Here is a 27,937-nt window from a genome sequence, read left to right on the forward strand (position 1 = left end):
AACATTTATTAATGACACACTGATTTCCTCAGACAAGTATTGAAACACTCAAACTCATGGTAAGTGATACAAGTTTTCCAGAATTCCAAGTTGTTTTGTTTCTTGTTCTTGAGATAGATTCTCACTCTGTAGCCCAGGCTGGCCACAAATTCATGGTGATCCTCCTGCCTCACCTTTCTGAAGTGCTGGAACTAGATGTATGAGCCACCATGCCTAACTTTCAAACTTGAATTTTCGCTTGAAAGCTTGAATTTTTATTATTGGCCACAAATACTTGACTGTATTTATTGAAGTAATAGACTTGTTTTGTTTATATATTTATTTTTTGAGAACAATATTTGCTAATACTCATGTCTGAATAACAAGGACATTCTTTCAAGTTAAAACTGGTATTACATGAAGAAAAACAACTTTCCCTTTGATCTGCTTATCCAGGAAATGCTGGTTGCCTTAGCTTACTGCTTCTTGAACGAAGCTGGTAAGGGAGCAGAGACACTGGTTCCAGTGGTTCCACATCCCAGCTTCCTCTGCTGTGCTCTGGGGATGTGCGCACTATAGCAGGATTCCCTGTGAGCAGCCCCACTCTACGGAGACTCTGGCTTCACTTGAAGAGTGAGACCATTACCCTGAAGTCTTTTGACAAGACATAAAACCAACAGAACCACTAGAATTTTTCCTTCTTCATGTTTTGCTTAAGACTAAACAAACCTATACCCCAGAGACTCTGAAATTTAATCTAAGGTGAGTGGGAACAATTAGTTTCTGCTCGGGGATTCTGGGTCTAAGACTTAGTTCCATAAGCCTTTGTGAAGAAAAAAATGCTGAGTGTTTTCGTCCACTTGATGACCATGTTTTGTTCAGGGATAACAATAGAAGCTTTAAGAATAGCAAGTTGAAAGCCTAGGTTCACTGATTCAAGGCATAAGGGGCCATGTTTGCTAAAATTTAAAAAAAATAACAGATTGCTGTCAGAAGAACCCCTAACCAAAAGCTTTTCTCAGCCATAGCATTGATTAGAAGGACCTGTAGCATTTCTAGGTCTTGGGATTCTTAGAGCAGAGTTGTGGGGCCAGCAAGAGGGCTTAGCGGAAAAGATTTGTGGATTCCTGGACCCACATAGTAGAAAGAGAGTCTGACCCTGAAAGTTGGTCTCCAGCCTTCAGCCATGTGCACACACACACACACACACACACACACTCTGAATGTAATTTAAAATTTAAAGTTGGAAAGATGGCATGGTGGTTAAGAGTGTGTACTGTTCTTGCAGAGGACCTGTGTTTGATTTCCAGCTCCCACATTAGGGTGACTCACAACTGCCTATAATTATCTCCAGTACCTCTGGCTTCCAAAAGCACTTGTAAACATACATATAATTAAAGATAGTAAAATAAATATTTAAAAAATAAATAAAAATTAAAGCAGAGATGAAAATATCAGAGACAGTCAGGTATGGTGGCTCACACCTGTAGTTGTAGCACTCAGGAAGCTGAGACAAGAAGATTGTGAATTCCATGGCAGCCTGGACTATATAATGAGACACCCACCTTGGGTTTTTCTAGACAAGAATTTCTCTGTGTAGCCCTGGCTGTCTTGAAACTTGCTTTGTAGACCATCCAGGCCTCAAATTCAGAGATCTAGCTACCTTGGCCTCCCAAGTGCTGGGATTAAAGGTGTGTGCCACCACACCAGGCTGAGATCTTTTCTTAAAACAAGAAAAGAAACATAAAATCTCCTCACCCCATAGCACATTGGGGCTTTGGGGGCAGCCACTCCAAACTGCATGGTCCTGAAAAGTATACTAAACTTAAGAGAGCACCGTGGATAGCCAGTCCCTAGTGTAGACTCGTTAGGAACAAAACATCCAAAGAGCCTAGTTTATAAATTAAGTACTTACTGTCTTGATCCCTTTAGCTGAATGTTTTTTTCTATTGTCGCTTAGCCCTCTGGGCAACTCTGGGCAATGCAGATGGTGTCCCTGCTTCAGTTAAAGCTTAATTAGCTTTCCATGTCCGCTTCTTCCTTTACTAGGAAAGACAGCCTGCCCTATAGAGTGACTTTCATTAATGGCTAGTTCATTTATTTTGTGGCTTAATTTAGCGCTACAAGGAGTCATACTGTTTCCTTTGCTGGGAGCACACTGTAATCATTGAAGACTGCAGGCTCCCATTTTTTTCCCTGTTTGAAATTGGAACCACAGGTAGAAGGGGTGGGATAGAGAGGTGAGGACCTACCTGCTCTGTAGCAAGCAGTTCTCAGGGATGGTCTCACCAAGGCAAGCTATGATGCCATGAGGATACTTCACAGATCTGCCGTACTCTGCTGTGCTGTCTGCACCCAAAATGAAGCTGGGCATGGTGGCACAAGCTTTTAATCCCAGCACTTGGGAAGGCAGGAGGATCTGTGACTTTGAGGGCAGCCTGGTCTGCATAGTGAGCTACATAGAGAGACCCTGTCTCCAAATGGGAAAAAAAAAAAAAAAAAAAGACAGGAAAATAAATGAAATAAATAGCACAGTGTCCTGGATGGGCATAGGGCAGAGAGGTGGTTATAAGAGAACTCTCTTAGATTGTCTAGAGTGTGTGGATTTGTGTGGGGCCTTTAAGGAAAATGGGTATAAAAGGCTCTTAAGTAGAAGACTCTTTAGCAAAGGGAGAGGTAGGTAAGTGCAGAGTATTTCGGGGACTTAAGCATTTGATATTGTGGAGTTAAAAGCAGAAGTTAAGATGTTTAACAGACACCAGGCATAGAAGTTTATGACTAATCCTAGCACTTAGACAGCTGAAGCAGGAGGTTTGTTACAAGGGCAGCCTTGACTACAGTGTCAGTCATATCTGTCGGTCCCCAACCCTCCTCCCACACACAAAAGCAATACCAAACAAGTCATCTTGCATTCATTGTATATGACAAGTTCTTATTCGTGTAAAATTGAGTGACTACATACTGTTTCCACATAGGAAATATCCCTAACAGTCCCTGTCATGGAGCTCGTGCTACCTGTTCAGCACTGGTGGCGGCTCTTTATCACATTCCGTTCTCAAAACTGACCCTGTAAGTTAGGACTTAATCCCAAGTTAGATGAGCAGAGGAGTAGGTAGGACCGGCCAGTATCATCCAGCTTTAAGTGATGGAGTGATGGTAGCTCAGGATGACTAGCAAAGCCAGTGTCCCCTGCACCACAGCACACTCACAGTTACTCTGGCAACAGTCACATTTGTCACATGCTCAGATTAAAGAATTCCATGTTTGGTTTTGAAAGAATATAGAAAACATTTTTTAAAAATGTATGTGTATGAATGTTTTACCTGCATGTATGACTGTGCACCATGTGCATGCCTGGTGAGAGCAGAGGCCAGAAGAGGACATTGGGCACCCTGGAAATGGAATTAAGAGATGATTGTGAGCGTCCATGTTGGTGCTGGGAATCAATCCCAAGTGCCCCGGAAGAGCAGCCAGTGCTCTTAGCCGTTGCCATCTGTCCAGCCCTGAGAGATCTCTGAGAAGGCAGTCTTTGTACTGTGGGGTATTCATTATGCAATTCAATTATTGTTCAAAACCATTAATTAGCCAGCATGATAACACATGCGTTCAGTCTCAGCATTTGGAAAGAAGAGGCATGTGGATCTCTGAGTTCAAGACCAGTCTGACCTACATAGTGACTTCCAGACCACGCTTGGGCTACATAGACCCTATCTCCAAAAAAGAAAAAGAAAAGAAAGCCTCACAAAAACCCAACATTTTTAAAAACCCTGTTTGTTCTACTTTATAGACTGTAAAGAGATTTAAATACATAGGACCTGGTTTTGATCTCTAGCACTAAGAGAGAAAAGATTTATTTAAAGAAGATTTTCATTCTTTTCAAAGTATTTCTCATGGCCAGACATGCTGGCTCATGCCCATAATCCCAGCACTTAGGAATAGATGCAGGAAGATGAAGACTTCAAAATCACCCTTTGATACATGATGAGTTCAAAGCCAGCCTGAGCTTCATGAGACCCTGTCTCTAAAACTAAAACAAAGAAGAAAACCCAGCAACAACAACCCATGTAATGATTTTAGGATGCTCATGCCCAGGTGAGACAAGAGCTGTTGTGAAGCTCCCCCATCCTGCTGCTGCCTGTGACACTCTTGCTGTTCACTGGGAACAAAGTCCCGCTTCTACCTGCACAGACTACAACTCACCTGACAGCTTTGAGAAATGCCCTAGGTACTGTTCTCAGAAAGTGCCCCTTTGGGGCCTGTGAGACGGCTTAACAACTACAGGAGCCTACTGCCAAGCTTGACAGCCAACCCCCAGGATTCACATGGTGGAAGGAGAGCAACTTCAGCAACTTGTTCTCTGAACTCTACACAGGTGCCCAAATGTGCACACACATACACACCACATATAAATATTTGCATTAAAAGTCCTCCTTTGCCTTAATTTCTCAAATCATTTTCCTCCATCATCTTTCCATGCTTGTGGGATGGCAGATGAGTTAACATTAAGAAGCTGCCTTGTACACCAAGACAGCCTCTTGGCAAAGTGTTTCGGCTTTGTCTTTTATAGATTCTACTGTAAAATGTCTTCTCTGGCACTCTTTTCCATATCCCTTGCACTTCCCTAGTGTTTCATTATGCTCCTGGTGTCACTTCTGGTTCCTTTCTTTTTTGAGAAACCAGGGACTCAGGTTAGTGTGATGGCAGCATGGCAGACTTAAGGATCTTCTGATGCCAACTCCTTGTGATGTCATATGAAACAGCAGTGGCACCCCTTACAAATGCATTACCTAGTGGAGGGTAAATCTGAAAGTTATGCAGAGTTGTGGAGCAAACCACCATGCAACCTAGTGGCTTAAAACAGTACCATTTACTATCCTGAGTCTACTGCTTGGTGGGTATTGCTGCTGCTCTTAGCAGACCTGTTTGCAGCTGGGCTCACTCACAGATCTCATCAGCTGACTTTTTCCAAGTCCTTCCTATGGGACAGGAGTCTGGCCATTCCCTCATGGTATGACAGAGGCACAAACAAGATCATGGCAGGCCTTCCATGCAAAGATACAAGTACATAGACTATTCAGATTGGTGCTGTCAGTATAGCTGCAGGAAGTGACGGGGTCATGTGCAGTATCAGTGGAAGGAGACTAGAGTTGGAAAATGGAGGAAAACCATTAATTGGGGCTATAAATATAGTTAGGTTCCCAGTTAGGACCCCAATATGAAAAGAAACTTTCAAACTTAGATGACTGAATCACATTTGTGTAGGGGAAGAAATAGACCAAGTAATGATCTGAGCTATGGCCTGTAGCATTCTACATAGCTCTGCAAGGTGGGTAGGAAGCAGAGCTCAGAGAAGTTAAATAACTTGCTCAAGGTCATCGGCTAATCCAGGGTGAGGCTGAGATGTGCGTGTGTCTGGCCTGGAGTCTCGGTTCTTCTCAGCACCCTTACTAAGAAGAGAAGAGCACCAGGGTCTGTCTTCCTGCTCGTTTACTATGTCTACAAGCCCATCTCTAAAATTCCACTGCAGTCCAGAAACCACGTCTGTTGTCCTTCCCGGTGAGGACTAGTCTATAGCCTGCATAGACCTGTGGCCCTTCCTAGGTAATTCAGAGAAGGAGAAGCCACTTCTCTTTATTCTTTGATATTGAGGACATCTGAGCATGAGTTTTGGAGTCAGATTTACTGGGATTCAACCATGCACCAGCTCTGTAACCTTGGGCAACTCATTTAACTTCTTGAAATCTGTTTCTTCATCTTAAAAAAATGGGAATAAGAACACCTTGTTTGCAGAGCTGTTACAAGGACTAAAGCTAAATTATGTTTATAAAGTGCCTATCCCAGTGCCTGGCACGTAATAAGTGGTGTTATGAATAATGTTAGCATCATTTCTAAGGACAGCCTTTCCCCCTCCTGGGAACCCCTGTGTCTGTGTGTTGGACAGGTTCCCCCCACCTCCAGTCAGTCTGTGCAGACTTGTTGCCTGCTGTGTCACCGCGAGCGCAAAGGCTGGGAAGAAGGCCCTTCACAAAATGGACTGGTGTTGCAGGGTGAGAAGCTGCCCCCTGACTTCATGCCAAAGCTCGTGAAGAACCTCCTAGGCGAGATGCCTCTATGGGTCTGCCAGAGTTGCCGAAAAAGCATGGAGGAAGATGAAAGGCAGACAGGTCGAGAACATGCAGTGGCGGTAGGTAACAGCTGACAGGTGACCCCTGAATGCAGGGCTGCTTCCTTTCAGGAAGTCAGGCTGTTTCCCCTGACCTCAGGAAGCTCTGACCAAGCTGCTGTGAGAAACCATCCGGCTGCACTTAGCATTTGCAAGTTGGTTTAGACCTGAGGAAGAAGACTTGTGCCTGTTAGTGATGTAGGTAGATCTTGATCCCATGCTGTCACCTGATGCTGATACCATCAGCCCTGAGGCTGTTTGGAAGGCCACCACTATGCAAAGATGAGTCAGAGGGTCTGAGACGTGCCTCAGTCCGAAGCCATCAGTAATAGCTAGGAGCTGTAGAAGACTGGCGTTTGTGAGCCATGTCAGCCAGACTTCTTGCTTTCCTTCCCTGTAGACTTTCATTTACTCTGAATCAATTCATTTTCAAGGCTCCTTGCTTGTGGCTGGAAATGTAGCTCAGTGGTAGAATGTTTGTCTTGTGTATGCAAAGCTCTGGACTCACTCCTTAGTGCTGGGAATAAAAAAGAAAGGAGGGTCAGGAGGATGTCGATGGAGCAGGGCCAGGGAGATGTCAGTGCTAATGCATCAAACACCTGCCACACAAGCTTGAGGACCTGAGTGTGAGTCCTCAGAACCCAGAGAAGGTCACATGTGGTAGTGCATGTCTTTAATCCCCATGCTCCTGCAGTAAAGTCGGAAGTGGAGACAGAATACTCTTTGGAAGTTGTTTGCCCAGCTTCTTGCTTATACAATGACAAACCAACAAGGAGACCCTGTTTGAAACAAGGTGGAAGGTGAGGACCTGCATCCAAGGTTGCCCTCTAACCTCTACTTGTTCACTGTGCCACATGTGCACGTGCACTTACACCTGTATGAACACACATCATACACATACACAGGTATTCATCATAAACAGAAGAAAGGGCTGGGTGTGGTGGCACTCACCTTTAGTTCTTGCCCTTGGAAGGCAGGGGCAGGCAGATCCCTACATAGTGGGTTCCAGGACAACCAGGGCTACCTAGAGACTAGAAATAGAAATAAAAAATAAATGAAAGACTCAGGCTAAAGATTGTTAAGTGCTCTGGGGTTTTGATTTTCAGCACCCAGATGGTGGCTCATAAACTGCTATAATTCCAGTCCTAGGGGATCAGATGCCTTCTGGCCTCTGTCTACATATGGTGCACAGACATAACATTCAGGCAAACACATAAAATAAAAATAAAGTCTCAAAACTTTTAAAAATAAATGGAAGGAAGGAGAAGGTGCTAAACCACACTTGTGATTCATGACCTTTCGTCTTGTTGGCAGCCCTCATACTCACAAGCGGCCCATGTTCATAGACAGGCTTTGCCCCACGAGAAGCTCTTTACCCGCTATCCACACAGCCATGGAACTGAGAACACGGTAGTCCCTTCCAAGTACTTGCTTGGCCCTTGATTATAACCCAGTGTGACTTGTGCTTATTGGTTCAGTCATAACCTGAGGGCCTTAAGGAGCAGGTCAGTTCCACGGTTTGACCATGAGCCTTTTTCTTTCTCCTTTCCAGATTTCCTTGTCACATACACCCTGCAAATCACAGTCTTGTGGGGGTGACTCTCATTCATCCTCGTCCTCTTCTTCATCATCCTCATCTTCCTCCTCTTCCTGCCATGGCAACTCAGGGGACTGGGATCCCAGCTCGTTCCTGTCAGCACATAAGCTCTCAGGCCTCTGGAATTCCCCACACTCCAGCGGGGCTGTGCCAGGTGGCTCACTTGGTAGCCCTCCTGCCATCCCTGGTGAGTCTTTAAGCTTCGGAAAGTACTGGGCCCCCTCTGTAAATAGCCATTTGCCTCTCTACTTTGACCCAGTCAGTAAGTAAACATGGACCTGTTCTAATGGCAGCAGGGACAACCTAGACCTTGACTATCTCTGGAAGATCTGCAAGACTGTGGAGTTATAAAATGCTGCGCACAGGGGGAAAAATGCCCTCATTGCTGTCATTGGCTTAACATTGGGTCCAGGAGAAGTCCTCATACTGTCTGAGGAGCAAGTGGTCTAGGAAAGCCCTAGGAAGTAAGATTTAGATCATCTACACCTGCCCTCTATACCATTGACAACCTGAGCCACCCTTGCTTCCTTGGCTTTCCACACCTTGTCTACCTTAGGAATAGCTGTAGAGCACTGTATTTAACCACAGGAGACTGGCAGGTGGCATGCAGGCTACAGGAGTCTTATAAACTGAAATCTAATGCTCAGAGACCCAGAGGGAAAATTTGGATTGTTACTGTCATAATTCTTAATGGAGGATGGAGTTCCTCAAAATGGTGCTGTTCTAAAGTTATGTAACTTGAATGCATAACTCCAGTTATCTTGGTCCATGATGGAGTCACCAGAGCTTTTTCCTACATCAGTCAGAGATCTGTAGCCTCCCATACCTTGTCTGCTCTGGTCCATGTGGCCCAGAGGCAGATCCCAAGGTTGCTGTAGCTTTCTTTCTTAGGCCTAAAGAATGCCTAAGAGGAGGTAGCTCCTAGAGGAACCCAGAGAAACAGCAGAGATATCCTCTGTTCACTCCACAGCTGAGCCACAGCCTCCTTGGCTTCGGATTCTCAAACTTGTCCAACAGACCTGCTATCCATGTCCTCTTCAGGGGCCTTATGCTGAGAGACTATGACCTCTGGTCATAGTAAGCAGGATGATGTGGCAGTGAGCCTATTGGCTTTCCTTCCCAGGTCTGACCCCTTTTTCTCCCCTCCACCTACAGGTGAGGCTTTCCCTGTCTCGGAGCACCACCAGCACTCAGACCTCACTGCTCCCCCTAACAGCCCTACCGGCCATCCCCCACATCCAGCATCTCTGATTCCTTCTAACCCCGGCTCCTTCAGCTCACCGTCCCACCCACATGTGTTGCCCTCCACCCCGGAAGCACCTTTCCCTGCCCAGGCTTCAGAGTGCCCTGTGGCTACTGCCACTGCCACCCACCCCCCAGGGCCTTGTCAGAGCCCCCATCTGCCCTCCACCAGCATGCCACTCCTGAAGATGCCTCCACCATTCTCTGGGTGCAACCACCCCTGCAGCGGGCACTGCGGTGGGCACTGCGGTGGGTCTCTCCTCCCACCACCGAGCTCGCAGCCACTCCCTAGCACTCACAGGTAAGTGAGTGTCGTGAAAGGCACCACTCTGTACTCACTGGAGCCAGGAGCTGTGCAACTTGCTAAGAACACTGTTAGGATGGAAATCCGAGTACAGATTGGGCTGGAAGAAGTAGCTCAGCACTAGAGCACACTCTTAGTGTGCATGATGTCCTGTGCTCAACCTTGGCGCCAAATTCCATAAATTCTAAATTAAGGGTTTTTTCATTATAATTTAAGTTTTGAACAATTCAGGTGTGAAAAAGAGAAGGGTCTTCACAACCTAAAGAGAAACTTCTATAACTGGCCTGTTTTCTTGAAAATACTTTGGTATATAAATGACATAATTAGTTCTATATTTGATAAATACTTTAGCAATTTTTTATTTTCTTCATTTTGAGACAGGTTCTTTCTCCCCCCCCCCCCCCCACACCCGACAGGTTTCTCTGTCCTAGTTGTCCTGGAACTTGATTTGTAGACCAAGCTGGCCTCAAACTAGAGATCTGCCTGCTTCTGCCTCCAGAGTGTTGGGATTAAAGGTGTGTGCCACCACCACCTGGCCGTGAGACAGTTACTTGCTGTGCAGCCCAAGATAGCCTCTAACTTGTGATTCTCCTGCCCTAGCCTTCTGCTGCTGGGATTACAGGTGTTTCTTACCACCGCTGGCCTGCATAGCAACACTTCTTAAATATCATGGTTATTTCCCTAAGACTTAAGTATCTATGGTTTTGGGGTTTTGTTTGTGGGTTTTTTGTTTATTTCTTTGTTGTTTTGGGGGATGTTTTGTTTTGGTTTTGGGGGTTTTCTTGTTATATTTTTTTAGTGTTTTAAGACAGGGTTTCTCTATAAACCTGGCTATCCAGGAATTACTCCATAGATCAGACTGGCCTTGAACTCAGAGCTCCACCTGCCTCTGCCTCCTGAGTGCTGGGATTAAAGGTGTGTGCCGCCACCACCTGGCTTTCATTTCCAAATTTTTTTTTTTTTTTTGATTTTTCGAGACAGGGTTTCTCTGTAGCTTTTGGTTCCTGTCCTAGAACTAGCTCTTGTAGACCAGGCTGGCCTCGAACTCACAGAGATCCGCCTGCCTCTGCCTCCCGAGTGCTGGGATTAAAGGCGTGCGCCACCACCGCCCGGCTCATTTCCAAATTTTTAACCAAGAAAAATACTGTTGTGATAAGCGTCCTAAGCCTGTGTTTGAATAGTTTTGGGCCCTGTAGAGCCCTTGGAGCTCTGTGATTCTGTTGTCTGTATCTGGATGTGAATATACTGAAGGCAGATGATTTTTAGGTTGACACTGTCTATTATATATCTGTATTCCCAGTCTGGGGTTTCGCTGCCCCACTGCCACCACTCTTGGCTTTGTCATCTCACATGTCTGTCTCATGCTGTTGATGATGTCAGTATTGACTTGGATCTTGTAGTTTTCACTTAGTACTTCTGGGTTCCTGTGTTTTGTTCTTAATGCTCAGTATTTGGGGCTGGAGAATATTAACTGTAGTTAATTTTGCTGGTCTCCAGTTGCAGAACATTTAGGTAATTCTATCATTTTAACATAACCAACATCTAAAGATATCCTGGCCTAAAGCTTTTTCCTCTTTTAAACTTTTTCGTTGCTGTTTCTTGGGAGGGGTCTTAACACACATTGGCAAACTGCTTTCTGCCATGCACACCTATAAGCCTAGCAACTGGAAAGCAGAGGCAGGAGGATCTAGAGTTCGAGGCCAGCCTCAATTGTATATAGAGACCTAGAGTGAAGTGGGAGGGAGGAGAGAGCACACAGGAGCCTGTGAGTGCTGAGGGTAGGTGCACCAGGCCCTGAGTTTAATCCCTAGCAGAAAAGAGAATAGGTAGGGGAACTGCTTTTTATAGGATTCTCTGAATCCATGTAACCACCAATAAAGAGTAGTGGTCTGTCTGTATCTTCAGAAACACTGGATATTTTAATTTTCCTAAACGGCATTTTGCTTACTGTAATAGAATTGTGAACTTGGAATAAACTATAGGCACCATTGGCAACAACTTCTGCTGCCTTTTTCTAACCTCTACCGTGTGTTTGCTGACCTTTCTGACAGCAGACTTGGGCTACACTGGCCTGTCCTAGACTGTCACCTAATTCTTATTTCCTCTGAAACATGGGACCAGCTTCTGCAGTGCTCCAGCTGCTGCTGACCCATCATAGGGCTCTGTTTCTTCCCAGCTCTGATTCTGGGACCTCTCAGCCTGTCTCATCTTTACCCTAGGAAAATGTTGTTTGTAAGTTGCCCCAACTTATTGCCAGAGTCCAGAGACAGAATGTAAGTGGCGAAAGCATGGACTCTGTACACAGGGAAATATAGGTTTGTGTTTTACTACCTGTTGGGCTGTGCTCTGAGCCTCAGTCTCCACAGCTGTTAAATGGGGAGTGGCACTGATTTTTGCAGGTCTTCAAGGATGGCTAGATGACGTGCTGAGTACGTTTCTGGGTCCAGGCAGTGGTTCTTGTAGTCTGTAGTCCCCAGGAGGCACATCTGCTCTTTCTCATCGCAGAGCTCTTGGTTCAGGAGACTCTCTAACGGCTGACGCATATGCCAGATGCAAATGTGTTGTGAGGACCCTGGGAAAGTAGGAGTAAAACTGTTTTCATTGATCATTTGGGGCTGTACCAGAGCCGTCTGCCCATGAGTCTGTTCAGATTCCTGTTCCCTAAGCCCTTGGGATGTAGATTGCCCTGCTGTGTGATGGAACTCCTTCAGAATTTTAAGTAGCATACTGTCTATCTACCTATTTGAAAGAAATGATGAATAGCCTATTATCACAAGGCTTGATAAAACAGCAAGCTAGAGGTATCCACACAGTGCTCTCAAAGAGGTGTCTGCAGGAAGCTTACACAGAGTCAGTCTTTGTACTGTGATGGCTCTGTAGAGACTCTTCTCAGGCTCTGTTCTTTGCAAGAGGCCCTGATATGGCTAGTGAAGGGCAGTGGAATGGTGGCTGGGGATTGGGACACTTTTCTAGGCTCCTGCTGTATTCTGTGCCTGCACCACTTACTCTCACCTCTGGGCCCTTCTCCATTGCAGCAGGGACCCTGGGTGCAAGGGGCACAAATTTGCACACAGTGGCCTGGCCTGTGAGGCAGATGAGGGTCTGGGCGAGGAAGAGGATAGCAGCTCTGAGCGCAGCTCTTGCACCTCGTCCTCCACCCACCCACGCGATGGGAAGTTCTGTGACTGCTGCTACTGTGAGTTCTTCGGCCACAATGCGGTGAGTGAGCCTGCCTGGGCAGAGAGGGCTGGGCAGCCAGGGGCAGCGGAGAGACCCCTTGCTCATGGTAGTGACTACTGCACTGGGACTGAGAGTCCTTGCACCTACAGCTGCTTGCTTCCGCCTCGAGGCACACTTGTGAGGTCGGGTTTGCTTAACGTTTTGTTGGCTGTGTTCTTCTCGTGGTTTCTCTTAAGATTGACTTTTTTTCTTTAGGCAAAAGGAAAGGAAGTGGCAGAGAGAAAGCTATGATTCTGATGAGTATGTATACGTGTATAATCCCAGAGAAGTGAACGCTTGTACATGATGAAGGCAGAGTGGAAGCAAAAAGTTCCCCAAGTGTGACAGCCAGTCGAGGTATAGGCCGTGAGCATAGATGGCGCCAAGAAAGAGGCTCAGATCAGGGTACATGCTGTCTCTAGACAGGGGAGCGATTCAGAAGTCTCAGAAGATGAAAAGGCTGCTGGCTAGGGAAGAGCAGTCGAGGATAAGAGAGGTGGAAATAATTCAAAATTACTAGTCACCTTTGAGCTAGGCATTGTTATCTTCATTTTAGAGGTGACAAAATTGAGGTTCACAAAAACTCAGTGATTTACCCAAGGTCATACAGCTTCCTAGTGATAAAGCCTGGGCTCAAACCTGCTTCCCTGGCTCCCCAGTCCTTGGTCACCGAGCTCTGCCCTCGTCTTCCTACATACCACTGCTTCAGCTCAGAGCCTATTGAGGATGAAGTCATTTGGTGGCTGATGCTAGAGAGAATAACGGTCTGGCTTCTCACCACATACTTGGTGCCAGCGGGTGGGAGTGCTATGGGCCTCCCAGGCCTAGGGTGTAATGTCAGCAACTCCCCTCCCCCAGCCACCCGCTGCCCCGACGAGTCGGAATTATACTGAGATCCGGGAGAAACTCCGCTCGAGGCTGACCAGGCGGAAAGAGGAGCTGCCCATGAAGGGGGGCGCCCTGGGCGGGATCCCTGGGGAGCCTGCGGTGGACCACCGAGATGTGGATGAGCTGCTGGAATTCATCAACAGCACGGAGCCCAAAGTCCCCAACAGCGCCAGGGCTGCCAAGCGGGCCCGGCACAAGCTGAAAAAGAAGGTGGGTGTGGGGGGGAGCTCAACTCTACTGCTTCTCCTCCCCAAGGAATCTCTCACCCAAGCCCTAAGACCTCTAGGGCATGATTGGTGCTGGCTGCCAAAAAAAAAAAAAAAAAGTTGGTATGATTCAATTGCTATGGGAAGGTCTGGATGAATCCGGGAGGCATCAGGGTCAAAACTTGGGACAAGTAATTAGAGAAGGAAATGTCTCATATACAAGCTGCTTTCTCGAGTCCTCCAAGCTGAGGACTTGCTACAGTTGGTCATTTATTCATTCATCAAGTACGTCCACAAATACTGGGAGCCAAAATGTAACACTTAAGTTCTTACCTGAGAGCTTAGTCCAGTGAGGAGACAAAACGGGACAAGCACAATAGAGTGTGACAAGTACCAAGAGTGAGGGACATACCCTCTCTTGCCCATAAGTGGCTGTACAAGAGGTTGACTGACCCTCTGAGTCCCAGGAAGTAAGGACAGATATATCAGGAGGGCCTTTCTCCTGGCAGCAGGCACAGCACATCTCACAGGCAGGGTGGTAAAGCCGAAGCTGAAATAGCAGAGAAGTGGGGCAGGTAGTGGAAGTAGAAGATAGCCTCAGTGGCCCTATTGAAGAGCAGCTTTGACTTTAGCCTCCAGATGAGCGGCTGTCACCTGACGGTTGACATCAAATAGAGCACTTGTCAGGTCTGTATTTTGGTTTCAGTGTGGTAGTACAGAAGGCATGTGGGAAGATGAGGGCAAGAAAACTAGGTTTGATACCCCAGGTGAGGAAACACAAGACCAAGGGGGATATGACTGAGAGTAGGACTGCAGAGAGATGTGAGGACAGCAGGAGCTACAGGCTTGGGTATTCTAATGACAGCACGATGGCACAGTTGGGTGTCTCAGCCAGTATGCTGATGGTACCTGTGATGGAGCCAACATGGCAGTTGCGGAAGACTGGATGCAGTAGGGGCACTTTGACTCAGAGGTTCCTGTGAGCCATTCAAGTGCAAGTGGGGCCATAACACTAGGCGTTGCGAGCGCAGGGATGTAATTGAAGCCATGGGAATGAAGCAGTCCTCTGTGGAGGATTAAACCCAGGGAGCAATTCCTGGACAGCCCTGCTGCTAGATGAGCCCTGGGGTTGATGGCTTGTCACCTGCGGCTTCATTACTTCTTCGCCTGCCTATTCCCAGCTGTGTCTGCACAGTGCCTCATGCAGGAGCCACCATCTGAAGAGATTTGGTTTGACAGCCAGCTAGTTTTATTTCTTGGGTGGTCAAACAACCCTAGAGCTCTGGAAGGCAGAAGTGATACTCCGTTTTTCCAGCCCAAGGACAACCAAGATCCTTCTGCAGCCTGAAGTAGTGAACCTGTTGTTACTGTCATAGAATGTTCAACCTTCCATTGCTCCCGCCCACTTGCTCTGCAGAGGTGTTCAGTAGGTTACAGTGGTCTTTGGCCTCATTAAACATGTCCCCAGAGGGCATGCTCAGTAGTTCCCAGGTCTGGTGCCTTTTATAAACCTATACACCTTTCCTGAATGATGTCTCTCCAGGGCTCAGTTCAGATGTTCCCCGCTTTGCAACCACCCTGGGGGAGTCTGCTGTTCTACTTCTCCTGCAACTTATATATCTCTCTAGGCTGCGGTTCATCACACCCTTCTGATCTTAAGCTCCCTGCACAGTCACTGTCTACTAGACCTAGCCTGTAGGTAAGGACAAACATACATAGGTGGTCTCAGTGCCAGATTAGCTTCCCCTGCTGGTTTTAACTAGTTTGGCTGCCATCAAAAAAATCCAACTTCCCCATAGGTATTTAGTGATGACTGCTTGCTCTACCACCTCGGGAGATGGGTCAAAGCATCTGTTCACTTTCAGACATTACTTTCTTTCCTTGCCTTTAGGGACTAGTCCCTGATCTTCTGAAGCTGCACTCTTTTCTGTGCCATCTGCAACCTCACAGCCATTCTTCTTTATCCACTTAATGTCATCTGACGCTTTCGTTTCTTCCGAGGCCAATCTAGCACTCTCTCGCCTGAGCTGAGTATTGGTAAAGAGAAAGTGATCTGACCCATCACTCAGTCGCTCTCTTTCTTACCAGTTCTCGTTACTTCCTTGCCTGTTGCCCATCTGTCGCATCTGCTCAGAAAAACTGCATCCCATCCTATCTATCCTCTCTCCCCTTCTACACCCAGAGGTAGCATGTGACAGTGTTGATGTGACACTCAGCTGACCTGTAGTCCCCAGTCCTGTTCCTTGTCATGCACATTCATTCACATGGCCCTTTGTCAGACTGTTTCTCCAGCTCTAGGCTCTCAACTGCCTTCCCTTGTTTTTTTTTTTTTTTTTTTAGTAAGTACGTTCACATCTGTTTTCATCAAGAAAAAGACCATTGGACACACCTCCTCATCGAAAGGAAGTGTTGTCCTTCTCCCACCCCAAGCCCAATAGGCTTTTTTGGTTTTTGTTTGTTTTTTTGGTTTTTTGTTTTTGTTTTTTGCCCACCTTAGGCTGCTGCTCTATTTTCAAAGCTTTTGATTGGTAAATGTCCGGCTCCATCCAACCCAGACTCTACCAAAGAGATCTGTAGTCTCTCCTCTGGTCTGGCTCCCATCCCATGTCTTTGTGCCCATTGTTGCGTATCAAAGGCAGACAGTTCCTGAAATTTGGAGCCTTTCCTGCTCTCTCCCTGTTTGCTTCCTTCATCATAGTGGTAATTTTTGAAAGCCGTACATCCATGTTCATTGTTCTCACTCCCCACTTGTCACCTAACCAAAGACTGTTATCCACACCCTTGCCAAGTCCAAGTTATGTCTTGGTTATGTGCCTGTCATAGTTGTTCACTAAGTGACCTTTGCCCTTTTGTTCGTGCGCCCCTTTAAACCTTGTCTTTGACTCCTTGGCTTTCAGGCAAGCAGGGCCTAGAAAGGAGCAGTGGGGTCACCATCTTCTCCATATTTCTCACCTACCTCTCCGACCTCTTTCTCATTTGTGAGTTCTTGTCCCTTGCCTAGACTTTGCAGAGCACATTTCTCTGGGAAAGAGAAGCCATCTAATTAGTATTATTACCCTGTACTTGACATTGGCATCTCTGCTAACTAGTGGTCCTCTTTGGGAACATCCTGCAGGTACCTCAAACTCAGTATGTCACAAAAGAGGCCTGCCTTTTCTTCTCCATTATCTGTTCAGTAAAGGGGGCCACTTCACCCTGTAGCCTGACCTTGAACACTGGCCACTGTCATGGGAAAGTGCATTGTGACTAAAAGCAGTGAGCCTTGGAATTGAACTTCAGTTTGTAGCTCAGCTTGATCGCACTTGCTGTATGACCTTGGGCAAATCACTTAATCTCTAAGCCTCAGTTTTTCCATCTATAAAATGAGAATGACAAGAACCTAGGTCATAGATGGCTGTGAGGATGTAATGAAATGATGCACGGAAAGTTGGGCAGAAGCCTGGCACGTGGGTGCTTGGTTTATGGGGGCCTCTGTAGCAACTGTAGCAGTGGGTAATGTTTTCTGGACATGTGTCATTTTACCCTCCTGCCTAACCACAAAAATCCTTCTCCATGATAATTGCTCACCCCCAGCTCAAACCAGTCCACTTTTCTCCACCCACAGCGTCTGCTTTTAGAGCCTTTAGTTGGTAAGCACCGACTGCCTCAGACTCAGACCCAGACTTCTGTACAACCTGCAGAGCTCCTTAGGATCCAGCTGCTGCTTAGCGTACCAGCTTCATCTTCCAGCCTTACTTTCTAACCTACCTTCCTTTCTCCTAAGGTCTCTAGGCACCACACTTCCTCTGGTAAAAACAAAACTGTACCTCTGCATAGTTTTTGCTTCCTGTTGATGTGCTTTTCCATTTTCCCTGATTTTACTAGTTCCTTCCACCTAGAACGCATTTATCGCATTTTTTTCCAGGATAATTGCACACACCCTTCAGTAGCGATCCAGGAACTCTCGGATGACCCGGGCTGAGTTAACAGCACCTTGTACTCTCTGCCCTGTAGCATCTGACACTGTCACTCTGAATTAAACAGTCCATTTATGATTCTTTTCCTTGGCTGACTGAAGCTGGGAAGCAGAGACCATGTATGTGTCTTGTATCCAGCTGCACCCGCAGAACTTAGCCCACTGACGTACAGTCAATGAGCAAATGAAACTAAAAAGTCTGGAACTTCTCAGTCATCCCTGTTGCCCTATCCTGATTTTGCCTCTTACTAGCCACCTAACCTTGAACTAATTTTGTATTCTTGCCCAAGGTTAGGTTCACATCTGTAAATTTGGCAATATGATGCAACAAGGGCAATGGTGGGGGTTAAAAACAACTTGCTGCACAGAGCCAGGGTTGTGCATTTCCGTGCTTTCTCCTTTCGATGCCAGTGTTTGTAATGAGGAGGCGCTGCTCACACCAGTACTTTCCAGACTTTCTGGACATAATAGCAAACATTCTGGAGTGAGTAAAATCTTCCATATCCATAACAACCAGAAGCCAGGCTGTGCTGACTCAGGAGACAGGGAGAGCCCATCCCTACAGTCTCCAGTACACTGCTCCAGGCCATGTCTGCTCACCTGAGTAGGCAGAGTTCTGGCACATGGGAAGGAGACTTGGCACCAACCCTTATAGCCATCCTCAGAGCAACTTTTTCTCCTAAATTACAAACTTGGAAGGTAGGGTTCAGAGAGAGGAAGTGATTAGTCCAAGGAACACTAAGGAAAGCTGAGTTTAGGTATTTAGTCAGAGTTCAGAAGAGTTAAGAATATACGCTTGCCCGCTGGGCCGAGGATCACAATGTTTACCTTGATTCTGAGATGATGGGAAGTTTTCTCTCCAGTTCATTTCCCTCTGTCTCCCCCTCAGTTTGCAAGGCAGTTGGAAATACGTGAGGTGGTGCCCTGCCACAGCCCTCCCATCCGACTCCTAGCTCCCTGTAGAGGCCTTCTTAGCCTCTGGTTTCTTGGGTTTAGGCAGACAAATTTGGATAACTAAGCCCACAGACCGATTTCCGTTCTGATTCAAGTCTGCCAAAGATGATTTACAGGACCCAACTTCTTGGGACTGAGGCCTCCCAGTCTTCACCCAAGCTCTTTAATCTTGTGAGGGCCCTGTCACTGATCATGGTATGCTCTAAGACTCTTTAGATGTGAACTTGGACATATGGAACTGACTGAGCAGTGAGAGACTTTTTTTAAGACTTATTTATTTTATGTATATGAGTGCTCTATCTGCATATACACCTTTATGACAGAAGAGGACATCAGACTCTACTACAGATGGTTGTGAGCCACCATGTGGTTGTTGGGAATTGAACTTAGGACCTCTGGAAGAATAGCCAGTGTTCTTATCCACTGAGCCATCTCTCAAGCCCAGTGAGAGACCTTTTTAAGAGATGTCCCTCTTCATTAATACAGCACTAGTCAACCACTCAGAGCCTTTCAGTTCCTACATCTTATTTCCTTTAAGACTGCATAATAATATTTCCCCTGCTACCTACAGAATTGAAGAGACTGCCTGTCCATAGTCATGTATCCTCACTTTGTTCTTTTTTCCAGAATTATTGTCTCATGTAACACAAATGGGGCCTACTTGTTGGGGTTTCTGACCCTCCCGGTACCCCACAGCCGGCAAGCCCCAAAGAAAATCACACAGAGAACTCTATAAGTTATAAAGCTGATTGGCCCATTAGCTCAGGCTACTTATTAGCTCTTGTAGCTTATATTAACCAATTATTCTGATCTAGTTTTGCCATATGGCTCGGTACCTTTTTCAGCTGGCAGGTCACATGCTGCTTCTTCGGTGGTCTGTGCAGGACTGGTAGGAATCAACTTCCTCCTTTCTAGAATTCTCCTGTTCTCGTATCATTTCTACTTCCTGTCTGGTTTTTCCGCCTATACTTCCTGCCTGGCCAATCAGCGTTTATTTAAAACACGATTGACAGGTTACAGATAATTCTCCCGCACCAGTCTCAACTTTGCAGATGAGTCCACTGGGCCTAACTGGGGAGTGAGTGAATTACTCCAGCTCATGCTCACTCTTGCCTAGGTAGCAGATCCTATCCTTTTCAGGCCCAGAACTGACACAGGCTCATGATGAATAAACTGTCAAAACCCTATCCTCGGGAGCTTATTTGTACTTCACCCTCAAACTTGATATTGTCTGGTTTCATTGCCCCTCATTCCTGCAGGGTTGGGGACCATGTGGAGATCACAAGTCTCTGCCTTCAGCAAGTGATTGGCAAAGCTAGGTTCCAGGCTGATGTGTCAGGTGTCACATTGTACCTGATCACCTGCAGACCTCTGTTGAAACTGCCTCTTCTATTGGCAGGAAAAAGAGAAGGCCCGGTTGGCAACAGAAGCTCTGAAGCAGGTGAATCGTGTTTCTGGAAGCCAGGAGCTAAGACCTGCCAGGGAGAGGCTCCTAGAGTGGCCTGACCAGGAACTGGACCGGGTCAATAACTTCTTGAGTAGCCGCTTACAGGAGATCAAGAGCACCGTCAAAGACTCCCTCTGTGCCAGTTTCAGCATGTGTGAGCTCAACCTGGATAGCGGTGGCTTTAAGGAGGGGACTGTGGAACCTCAGTCCCAGACTCTACCCCCCTCAGACCTCAATGGCTCCTCTGAGCAACAGCCTGATATCAACCTTGACCTGTCCCCTTTGACTTTAGGCTCCCTTCAGAGCCACACATTACAAGCTCCAAGTGAGCCAGTCATACCATGGGCAGAAAGAAGAGCCCCTCACCCAGCATGGACAGAGGTACGGGGTCCCCCTCCTGGTACCCCTGAGAATGGGCTCGTGAGACGACTCAACACTGTGCCCAACTTGTCCCGGGTGATCTGGGTCAAGACACCCAAGCCAGGCAACCTAAGCTCTGAGGAAAGTTCGAAGGAAGTTCCCAGTTGCAAGCAGGAACTGGCTGAGCCTGTGACCACAGTTGGGAAGCAAAGAAAGAGCAAGAAACAGGGAAATCAAGCAAAGAAGAGTGAGGCTGGTCCGGCCCCAGGCAACCTAGAGTCGCCCAGTGCCAAGAGCCAGACATCTAACTCCAAGCAGCCAGGCAAGGGCCCAGAGCCTGCCAAAGTGGGTAATTGCGCAGAACCTGGAGAGGGCAGCCAGGGGAGCCGGCCAGGACCAAGTTGGGCTGACAACCCCAAAATTGAGAAGAAGGGTAGTTCCTGGCAGAACTGGCCAGGTGAGGCCAAGGCACGGACTCTGGAGCAGGAATCTGTGCAGACCCCAGGCCCAGCAAGGCCACAGAGCTTGTCCCAGGGCAAAGGTCGCAGCCGCCGGAGCCGCAAACAGGAGAAGTCAGCCTCCTCCTTGGGTGAGTGCACCAGGAACCAAGTGGCTGAACCCCCACCCCAACCAAGCCACGGGGTGGAGGGCAGTCCCCGTGTATGGGCAGCACTGCCCCCAGCATGACCCCAGAGGCCTGGCCATGGGCACTGAGCCCTCCTGGCTGTGTCTTCCTAGACGATGTGTTCCTGCCCAAGGACATGGATGGGGTGGAGATGGATGAGACAGACCGCGAGGTGGAGTACTTCAAGAGGTAGGTATATGCTGCCTGCTTCTCCTCATGTCCATTCCTGAGCCCCATGTTGTGTCTCAGGCCTGAGAAAGTCCATGGGGATCCTCACTGCCCTTCCAGGCCTTCCATGTAGCCTGAACCCAGGTAGCCACTTGGCAAGATCTAGCATCTGAGAAGGTGCAAGGCATAAGGAGAAGGAGCCATGTTGGGATGGGAAACTAGGACTTTTTCCAACTTTATATATTTTTATTTCTTGCTCATTTCAGACAGGGTTTTAGTGTAGCCCTAGCTGCCCTAGAACTCATTATGTAAACTAGGCAGGCTTCAAACTCCCAGAGATTCCATTCTCTGATTCCCAAGTGCTGGGGTTTTATTTGTACTTCTCTTCTAGTGGGTCAGAATCTAGGAACAGTCTAGACAAGGAGAGATTCAGAAATACAAAGCTCACTGATTGGTACTGGTGGAGGCATAAAGGCATGATGGGAACACTGTTGTGGGGGGTGCAGTACCTTCACACCAACCTGGAAATTGAGGAGGCCTTTCTGGGAAAGGTGAATAAGACTGAGCTGAGCTCACCAAGTAAAATGACAGCCACAGGGCAATGTGTACAAAAGTCTGAGGGTAAGTCTCAGTCCAGCAAGGGTAAGGTAGAGATGATGGACAGTTTGTGTCTCACAGCAGCTCAGTCCAGTGAGGGTAAGGTAGAGATGATGGACAGTTTGTGTCTCACAGCAGCTCAGTCCAGCGAGGGTAAGGTAGAGATGATGGACAAGTTGTGTCTCACAGCAGTTGTCATGCATTGTCCTCTTGCCTTGTGCGCAGTTCTCAAGCCAATGAGGTTCTCGTGCCTGTCAAACCCAAACACCTGGAAACAGCTGTGCCTGTTTAGAGCTAGGCCTCAAATTCATGGCAGTCCCGAGTGCTGGGATTATAGTATACATTAACATTCTGGACTTGCAGCTGGTTTCTTAGTGAATGGGACATATTTTGTGTAGTGGCAGGATCCAGTGAGAACAGGAGAGAACTTCTTACTATGTTTTATCCATATTTCCTAAACCCAATAGGTTCTGTTTGGATTCTGCAAAGCAAACTCGTCAGAAAGTTGCTGTGAACTGGACCAACTTCAGCCTCAAGAAAACCACTCCTAGCACAGCTCAGTGAGGCAGAGACTTCAGCTGGTACTTGCACCCTGTTTTTCCCATGACCCGCCACTTTCTGTGCCCCTCTAAGTCATTCTTTTTTTTTTTTTTTTTTTTTTTTTTTGGTTTTTCGAGACAGGGTTTCTCTGTGGTTTTGGAGCTTGTCCTGGAACTAGCTCTTGTAGACCAGGCTGGTCTCGAACTCACAGAGATCCGCCTGCCTCTGCCTCCCGAGTGCTGGGATTAAAGGCGTGCGCTACCACCGCCCGGCCCTCTAAGTCATTCTTATTTCTGTGTCTGGGGAGGAAGATTTGAGGCTTGCTGTCCCACTTTCTTCACCCCTGTAGCAACCATATATCCAAGCTCAGTGACTGATGATCTGCACCCTGTCTTTTTCTGTGTGTCTACGCACCCAAGGCCTCTGTTCTCCATCACACCTCCCTGGTCAGGCCCTCCCTGAATCTTGCTGCTGCTTCTCCTGAAGGTCTGCTTCTTAGGATGGCATCACTGGGGCTCAGCCTCCCTCCCAGTAGACTTAACAGAGTTGCACTGTGCTTGGGCATTGCGCTTCAGTCCCATTTGCTTCCTCAGTGCAGTAAGCAGTAGAAGAGACCATCCCCAAGGGAACAGTGAGGGCAGGTGAGCTAGAGCAAGACCTTCTAGGTCACTGCTGATCATGGAGGTGTTAGGGAGGGTTCTTCCCCAGTAGGACATGTTCCCTGAGGAACTAGTAACTAAGCTGCTTTTGGGAAGAAACTGGCCTTCCCTCCAGATACCTGGACAAATCCATTTATCTGAACTGTTGATATATTGGATAATGTTTTCGGGCTATGTGCCCAAAACTGGAACTTTACTGCAGAAGATCTAGGCAGTTTGCACACTGTATTGAGGCCCAAGGCTATTCGTGTCCATGTCTTTTTTTTTTCTTAAAGATTTGTTTATTTATTTATTATGTGTAGTGTTCTGCTGCATGTATGCCTGCATGACAGAAGAGGGCACCAGATCTCATTACAGATGGTTGTGAGCCACCATGTGGTTGCTGGGAATCAAATTCAGGACCTCTAGAAAAGCAGCTAGTGCTCTTAATCTCTCTAAGTCATCTCTCTAGCTTGCCTTTTTTTTTTTAAATAATTTATTTTTATGTGCGTTGGTGTTTTGCCTTTATGTATGTCTATGAGGTGTCAAATCCCAGTTACAGATAGTTACAAGCTTCCATGTGGGTGTTAGGAATTGAACACGGTTCCTTTGGGAGAGCAGCCTGCTTTTTATGTCTGAGCCCCACAGTTACATGTATTAATCTTGTGCTGTGTACTTGTATCATGTCTTTTTGTCTGAAAACTACATAACTACCCTGACTACAGTGGGAGGCTTGGACAGGTGGCCTGATTCCTATATGGGGACTCTTGAGCTTTAAAACTTCTTGGGGGCGGGGGGGGGGGGGGTGAAGTGGTGAGCTTCCTGGACCCTGAACAGCTCCCCAGGGCAGTACAGGGGCCTGAAGTCTACAGAGTTGAGGCCCCTGTGTCATGCACAGGCTGCCTCCTAGTTACACTGTTCTCTTCAGAGTCACCTCAGGCTCCCTGGGCCACACCAGGATTACCACACCCCAAGGGCATCTTGTAAGGCTAAAGCACCCTCTTAGCTTTCTTCCCCACCACCACAAGAACAAGGAATAGCAAAGACCCCAGGCATTTATCTGTTGCCCCTATGGAAAGAAAAAGGTCACACCTCCTCACTAAACCCACATTTCACTGGTTTTCTAGGAAACCTAATCTAGCCATCTTCTGCCTTGGCTGATCTCTTCCAAGATAGGAAGGCCATGGCCCTCCTCCCTCATGAGTGCACTTCCTTGAGTCTCCCCATTATCTTCAGGCAGTATAGGAGCCTGCAGGGCTGGCAGGCTCAGGGCCCAGCCCAGGCTGTCTCCTTGGAACCTCAGGAGTCTGAACTCGCCTCCACCAGTTATCTGTTAGTGAGAAAACCAGCAACCAAGCTCTCACACAGCCCTGACCTGGACAGATGTGCTGTAGGTTTGGTTTCTCAAAGATTGTCCCATATGTTGACAGAACCTCTGGACAGTTTTAAATTTCATTTTGCACTGGAAATTTTCAGATCTCCATTCGGGAAGTCTATTGTTTGTTTTCAGTCCAAGAAACAAAAGTAAAACTTACTACCACCTCCACAGGAGCCCAGAGCCAGCAGGGGTCTGGCCCTAGGCTGGTGCCGTGATCCACTCCCAACCCAGAGCCAGCAGGGCAGGCTGGGGCCAGGGTGGGGAGAGGTGGGGCTGGAGCTGGTTCTCACTGTGATTCTGCCATTTTTTCCCCCTCAGCCCTGCCAGGTCGACTTCAGGTCATCTCAAGGCCCCAACTCAAGCTGCAGATGTAGTTTCTCCTCCTTCCACCTGAGTTGACCCTCCCTGCTCCCACCACCCTGACCAACCAAAAGCGGAACGGATGCCATGCTGTGCGGGGCCTTTCAGGACCTCAGCAGAGCCGCTTCCTGGTGCTAAGCAGCCTTGACACTCAGAGCCCAGGGATGGGCTGGCCTGTGAGCCAAGGGCTGATGGGACTGCTGGCCCAACACTGCTCTCTTTGTGTTTGATTTTGTTGTTTTGTTTTGTTTGTTTTGTTTTTTTAATTCTTTACTTTTGATACTGTGAATATCTTCCATGTGGAAAGATAAAGCAACATTTGGACACAGAATTTAGTGTGATGGTGATTTGCTGGTCTGAATGGGGAGTGGTGGGATGTGTGTACTCAGACACAGAGGGTCTGTCTTGGCCACCATTATGGAGCAGTCCTCTGTAGAAACAGTCAGTCGTATTTTCACTTAACCCTTAAGAGTCCTCCAAACATCCTCAATGGGACTGATAGTCCAATTTAAAGAGGAGGAAACTAAGGCTAAGGCAGTAAAGTAACTACTGAACAGTCTAGTCAAGTGTGCTAAGTACAAGGCTGTGGCTCCCATGTCCCGGCCCTTCCAGGTACGTGAGCCTGGAACACTGTATGGGCTGAATAGTTCAACAATGGCTGCCTCTCTGGACATTAGAGAGGCTGAGAACCCAGTACCTGTTCAGTCCATGAAGCAATTCCAGTCTAGTGCTGAAGGCCTGGAGGAATCCTGGAGAGCCACTGATCTTTAATTCTTTTTACTAATTTTTATTTATGTGTATGGGTGTTTTGTCCACATGTATGTTTGTGTGCCACATGCATACAGTGCCTGTGGAGGTCAGAGGAAGGTACTGAATCCCCTGGGACTAAAGTTACAGTTGGTTGTGAGCTGCCATGTGGACACTGGGTATTGAACCTGGGTCCTCTGAAGAGTAGACAGTGCTTTTAACTGCTGAGTCATCTCTGCAGCCCCCAGGAGAGACCTGATCTTTAGTCCACGTTGGAAGACAGAAGCTAGGCTTTGACTAGCCTATGAGGTGAAAACCAACAGGCAGAAAGCTTTTCCCTTGGATCTCCTTATGTCCAGACTCTCACCTAGGAAATGGAGGAGGGTCTTCACCCCTCAGTAAATCCTTCCTGGAAATGCCCTTACAGACCCACCCAGAGGTATGTCTGTTAGTTGATTCCAATATTAAGCCTTACACTTAGTTTTCCCCTTTCAAGATGGTCATGTGGATGCAGGTTGGATATGGTCTTCCTACTTTAACAGATAATGAACATCTATAAAGTCAAGGAATCCACGTCTATCTTCCCAATTTATATTTAAACATAATAGGTTTGATTAAAAAAATACCTCACATATGCTATGTCCAAACTGCTCTAGAGTAGTTATTTTCTATTAAATGCAATTCTTTTTTGGTTTTGTAGCCCCAGCTGTCCTGGAACTTGCTATGTAGGCAGCTGGCTTCAAACTCGGAGAGATCCTCCTGTCTCTGCTTCTGGAGAGCTGTAACTAAGGTGTGTTCCACCACACCAGGCCTAAATGTCTTTTTTTTTTTCTCCTTTAAGATTTATGTGTAATCTTGAGTGTTTTTCTTGCACCATGAGCCTAGTGGCCAAGGTCAGTAGAGGACATTTTTATTCCATGGGACTGGAGGTGTAAATGTGTGAGATGCTATGTGGGTGCTGAAAATAAAACCTGGGCTCTCTGCAAGAATAAATGCTCTTAACCCCTGAGCCACCCCTCCCTAAATGCCATTCTTCTTCTTCTTCTTTTTTTTTTTTTTTTTTTTGGTTTTTCGAGACAGGATTTCTCTGTGGTTTTGGAGCCTGTCCTGGAACTAGCTCTTATAGACCAGGCTGGTCTCGAACTCACAGAGATCCGCCTGCCTCTGCCTCCCGAGTGCTGGGATTAAAGGCGTGCGCCACCACCGCCCGGCTTTAAATGCCATTCTTAACTGAGCTTCTGTGGATAGCTTGAGGTGTACTCTGCAGGCAAAGAGCCCTTCATAGATGGGCCCTTCCTCGTCCTCCAGGCCCCATCATGGGACTGGGTGTCAGTTTCCTTCTAAAGAAAGAGAACAGGACACAGACCACAGGCTCACAAATCTGCCTCTTGGCCAGTACAAGGAAGGGAAAGCAGGTGAAGCCTTTCTCTGTATTTGTTAGCTATGTTTCTCACACTTCCAACGGCTACACACCTTTAGTCCCAGAGGCAGGTGGAGCTCAGAAAGTGTGGTCTACAAAGCAAGTTCCAGGACAGTCAGGATTGTTTACACAGAGAAACCCTGTCTTGAAACAGAAAGGGGGGGGGGATTCACTGTGTTGTCCCAGCTGGCCTCATATTTAGAAATCTGGCTTGCCAAGAGTGTTGGAATTAAAGGCATGTGCCACCACATCTGGCTTTTTTCTCTTAATCCCTGCTCATCCTTTACCTCCTACAAGAGAAGCCTTGAATATCTTGAAGACTGATTTGCATTGCCTTTGTGGGATTCCATGCTAGGTATTGTGGCACACACAACCCAGCACTCCTGAGTTGAGGCAGGAAGACCACAAGTTTGAGGGCAGCCTTCACTAGAAAAACAAATCCTGATAGTCTTCACACCGTGTCCTGTCCCTCTGTTCCCTCTCTGGCCCTACTGTACGGTGATCAATGCATCCATTGCAGATACAGGCTTAGGAAGGGGCGGCCAGCTCTAACTATCCTTCCTCCTTAGAGTTAAGTTGGACTCATGACATCCTGAGCCCAGTCTCCTTTCCCCCTACCTCACTCCAGCCTTGGATATCTCTGTGCCCTGAAGAATTTGTGTACTTCCTCTATATGCTCAGCCCCTTCCTGCTCTCTGGGTGGCGATTCCTTCACTTCCCGGGAAGCCCTGAGCCAGTCACTCTGAGATTTATGTCACTGACAATAGGGTTTCGGTAACACTGACTGCCAGGTCTTTAACCCCTGCACTCAGGAGGCAGAGGCAGGTGGATCTGTGAGTTCCACGACAGCCAGGGCTTCACAGAGGAAGCCCTATCTCAAAAACAAACAAACTCACCGTGACCATTATTTTATTTCTGACCCCTAGGGTGAGGAGTTTCATCTACTTTGGCAGCCCCGGGAACCCCTCTAGCTGGGCTGGGACTCCTGGCCACCGGAGGGAGCAGCATTCTCCCCGGGCGCATGCGGGGGAAGAACGCCTTGCTCCGCTGTTCAGCGGGTTATTTCACGACACAACTTGAGTCTTCTGCGCATGCCTCAAGTCCTCCCGTTACCCATAAAGCTTTGTCAGACACATTGAATAGACTCTTG

The 27,937-nt window shown here is 47.3% G+C and overlaps 1 protein-coding gene across 10 annotated transcripts in view; it reads left to right on the plus strand.

Annotated features, from left to right (window-relative positions):
* Positions 1 to 24,951, plus strand: part of Fam193b (family with sequence similarity 193 member B) — a 35,059-nt gene extending 10,108 nt beyond the window's left edge. For 4 of the 10 annotated variants that reach the window (XM_041660331.1, XM_041660335.1, XM_041660334.1 and 1 more), the window contains 9 exons: positions 5,921 to 6,163; positions 7,695 to 7,926; positions 8,895 to 9,282; positions 12,321 to 12,504; positions 13,363 to 13,602; positions 19,907 to 20,903; positions 21,053 to 21,128; positions 22,172 to 22,285; positions 24,579 to 24,951. In XM_041660331.1, coding sequence (XP_041516265.1) covers positions 5,921 to 6,163; positions 7,695 to 7,926; positions 8,895 to 9,282; positions 12,321 to 12,504; positions 13,363 to 13,602; positions 19,907 to 20,903; positions 21,053 to 21,128; positions 22,172 to 22,268 — 2,457 coding nt within the window. In that variant the 3' untranslated portion in view covers positions 22,269 to 22,285; positions 24,579 to 24,951. Of the gene's footprint in view, positions 1 to 446; positions 742 to 5,920; positions 6,164 to 7,694; positions 7,927 to 8,894; positions 9,283 to 12,320; positions 12,505 to 13,362; positions 13,603 to 19,906; positions 20,904 to 21,052; positions 21,129 to 22,171; positions 22,286 to 24,578 lie in introns of those variants that run through there. The other 6 variants (XM_041660340.1, XM_041660338.1, XM_041660336.1 and 3 more) reach the window with 5 other exon arrangements.
* The last annotated feature ends 2,986 nt before the right edge of the window (positions 24,952 to 27,937 follow it).

This window comes from Microtus oregoni, unplaced genomic scaffold, assembly GCF_018167655.1.
Source record: "Microtus oregoni isolate MIOR12 unplaced genomic scaffold, Mior012 000011F_ref0000422, whole genome shotgun sequence".
NCBI lineage: Eukaryota > Metazoa > Chordata > Mammalia > Rodentia > Cricetidae > Microtus > Microtus oregoni.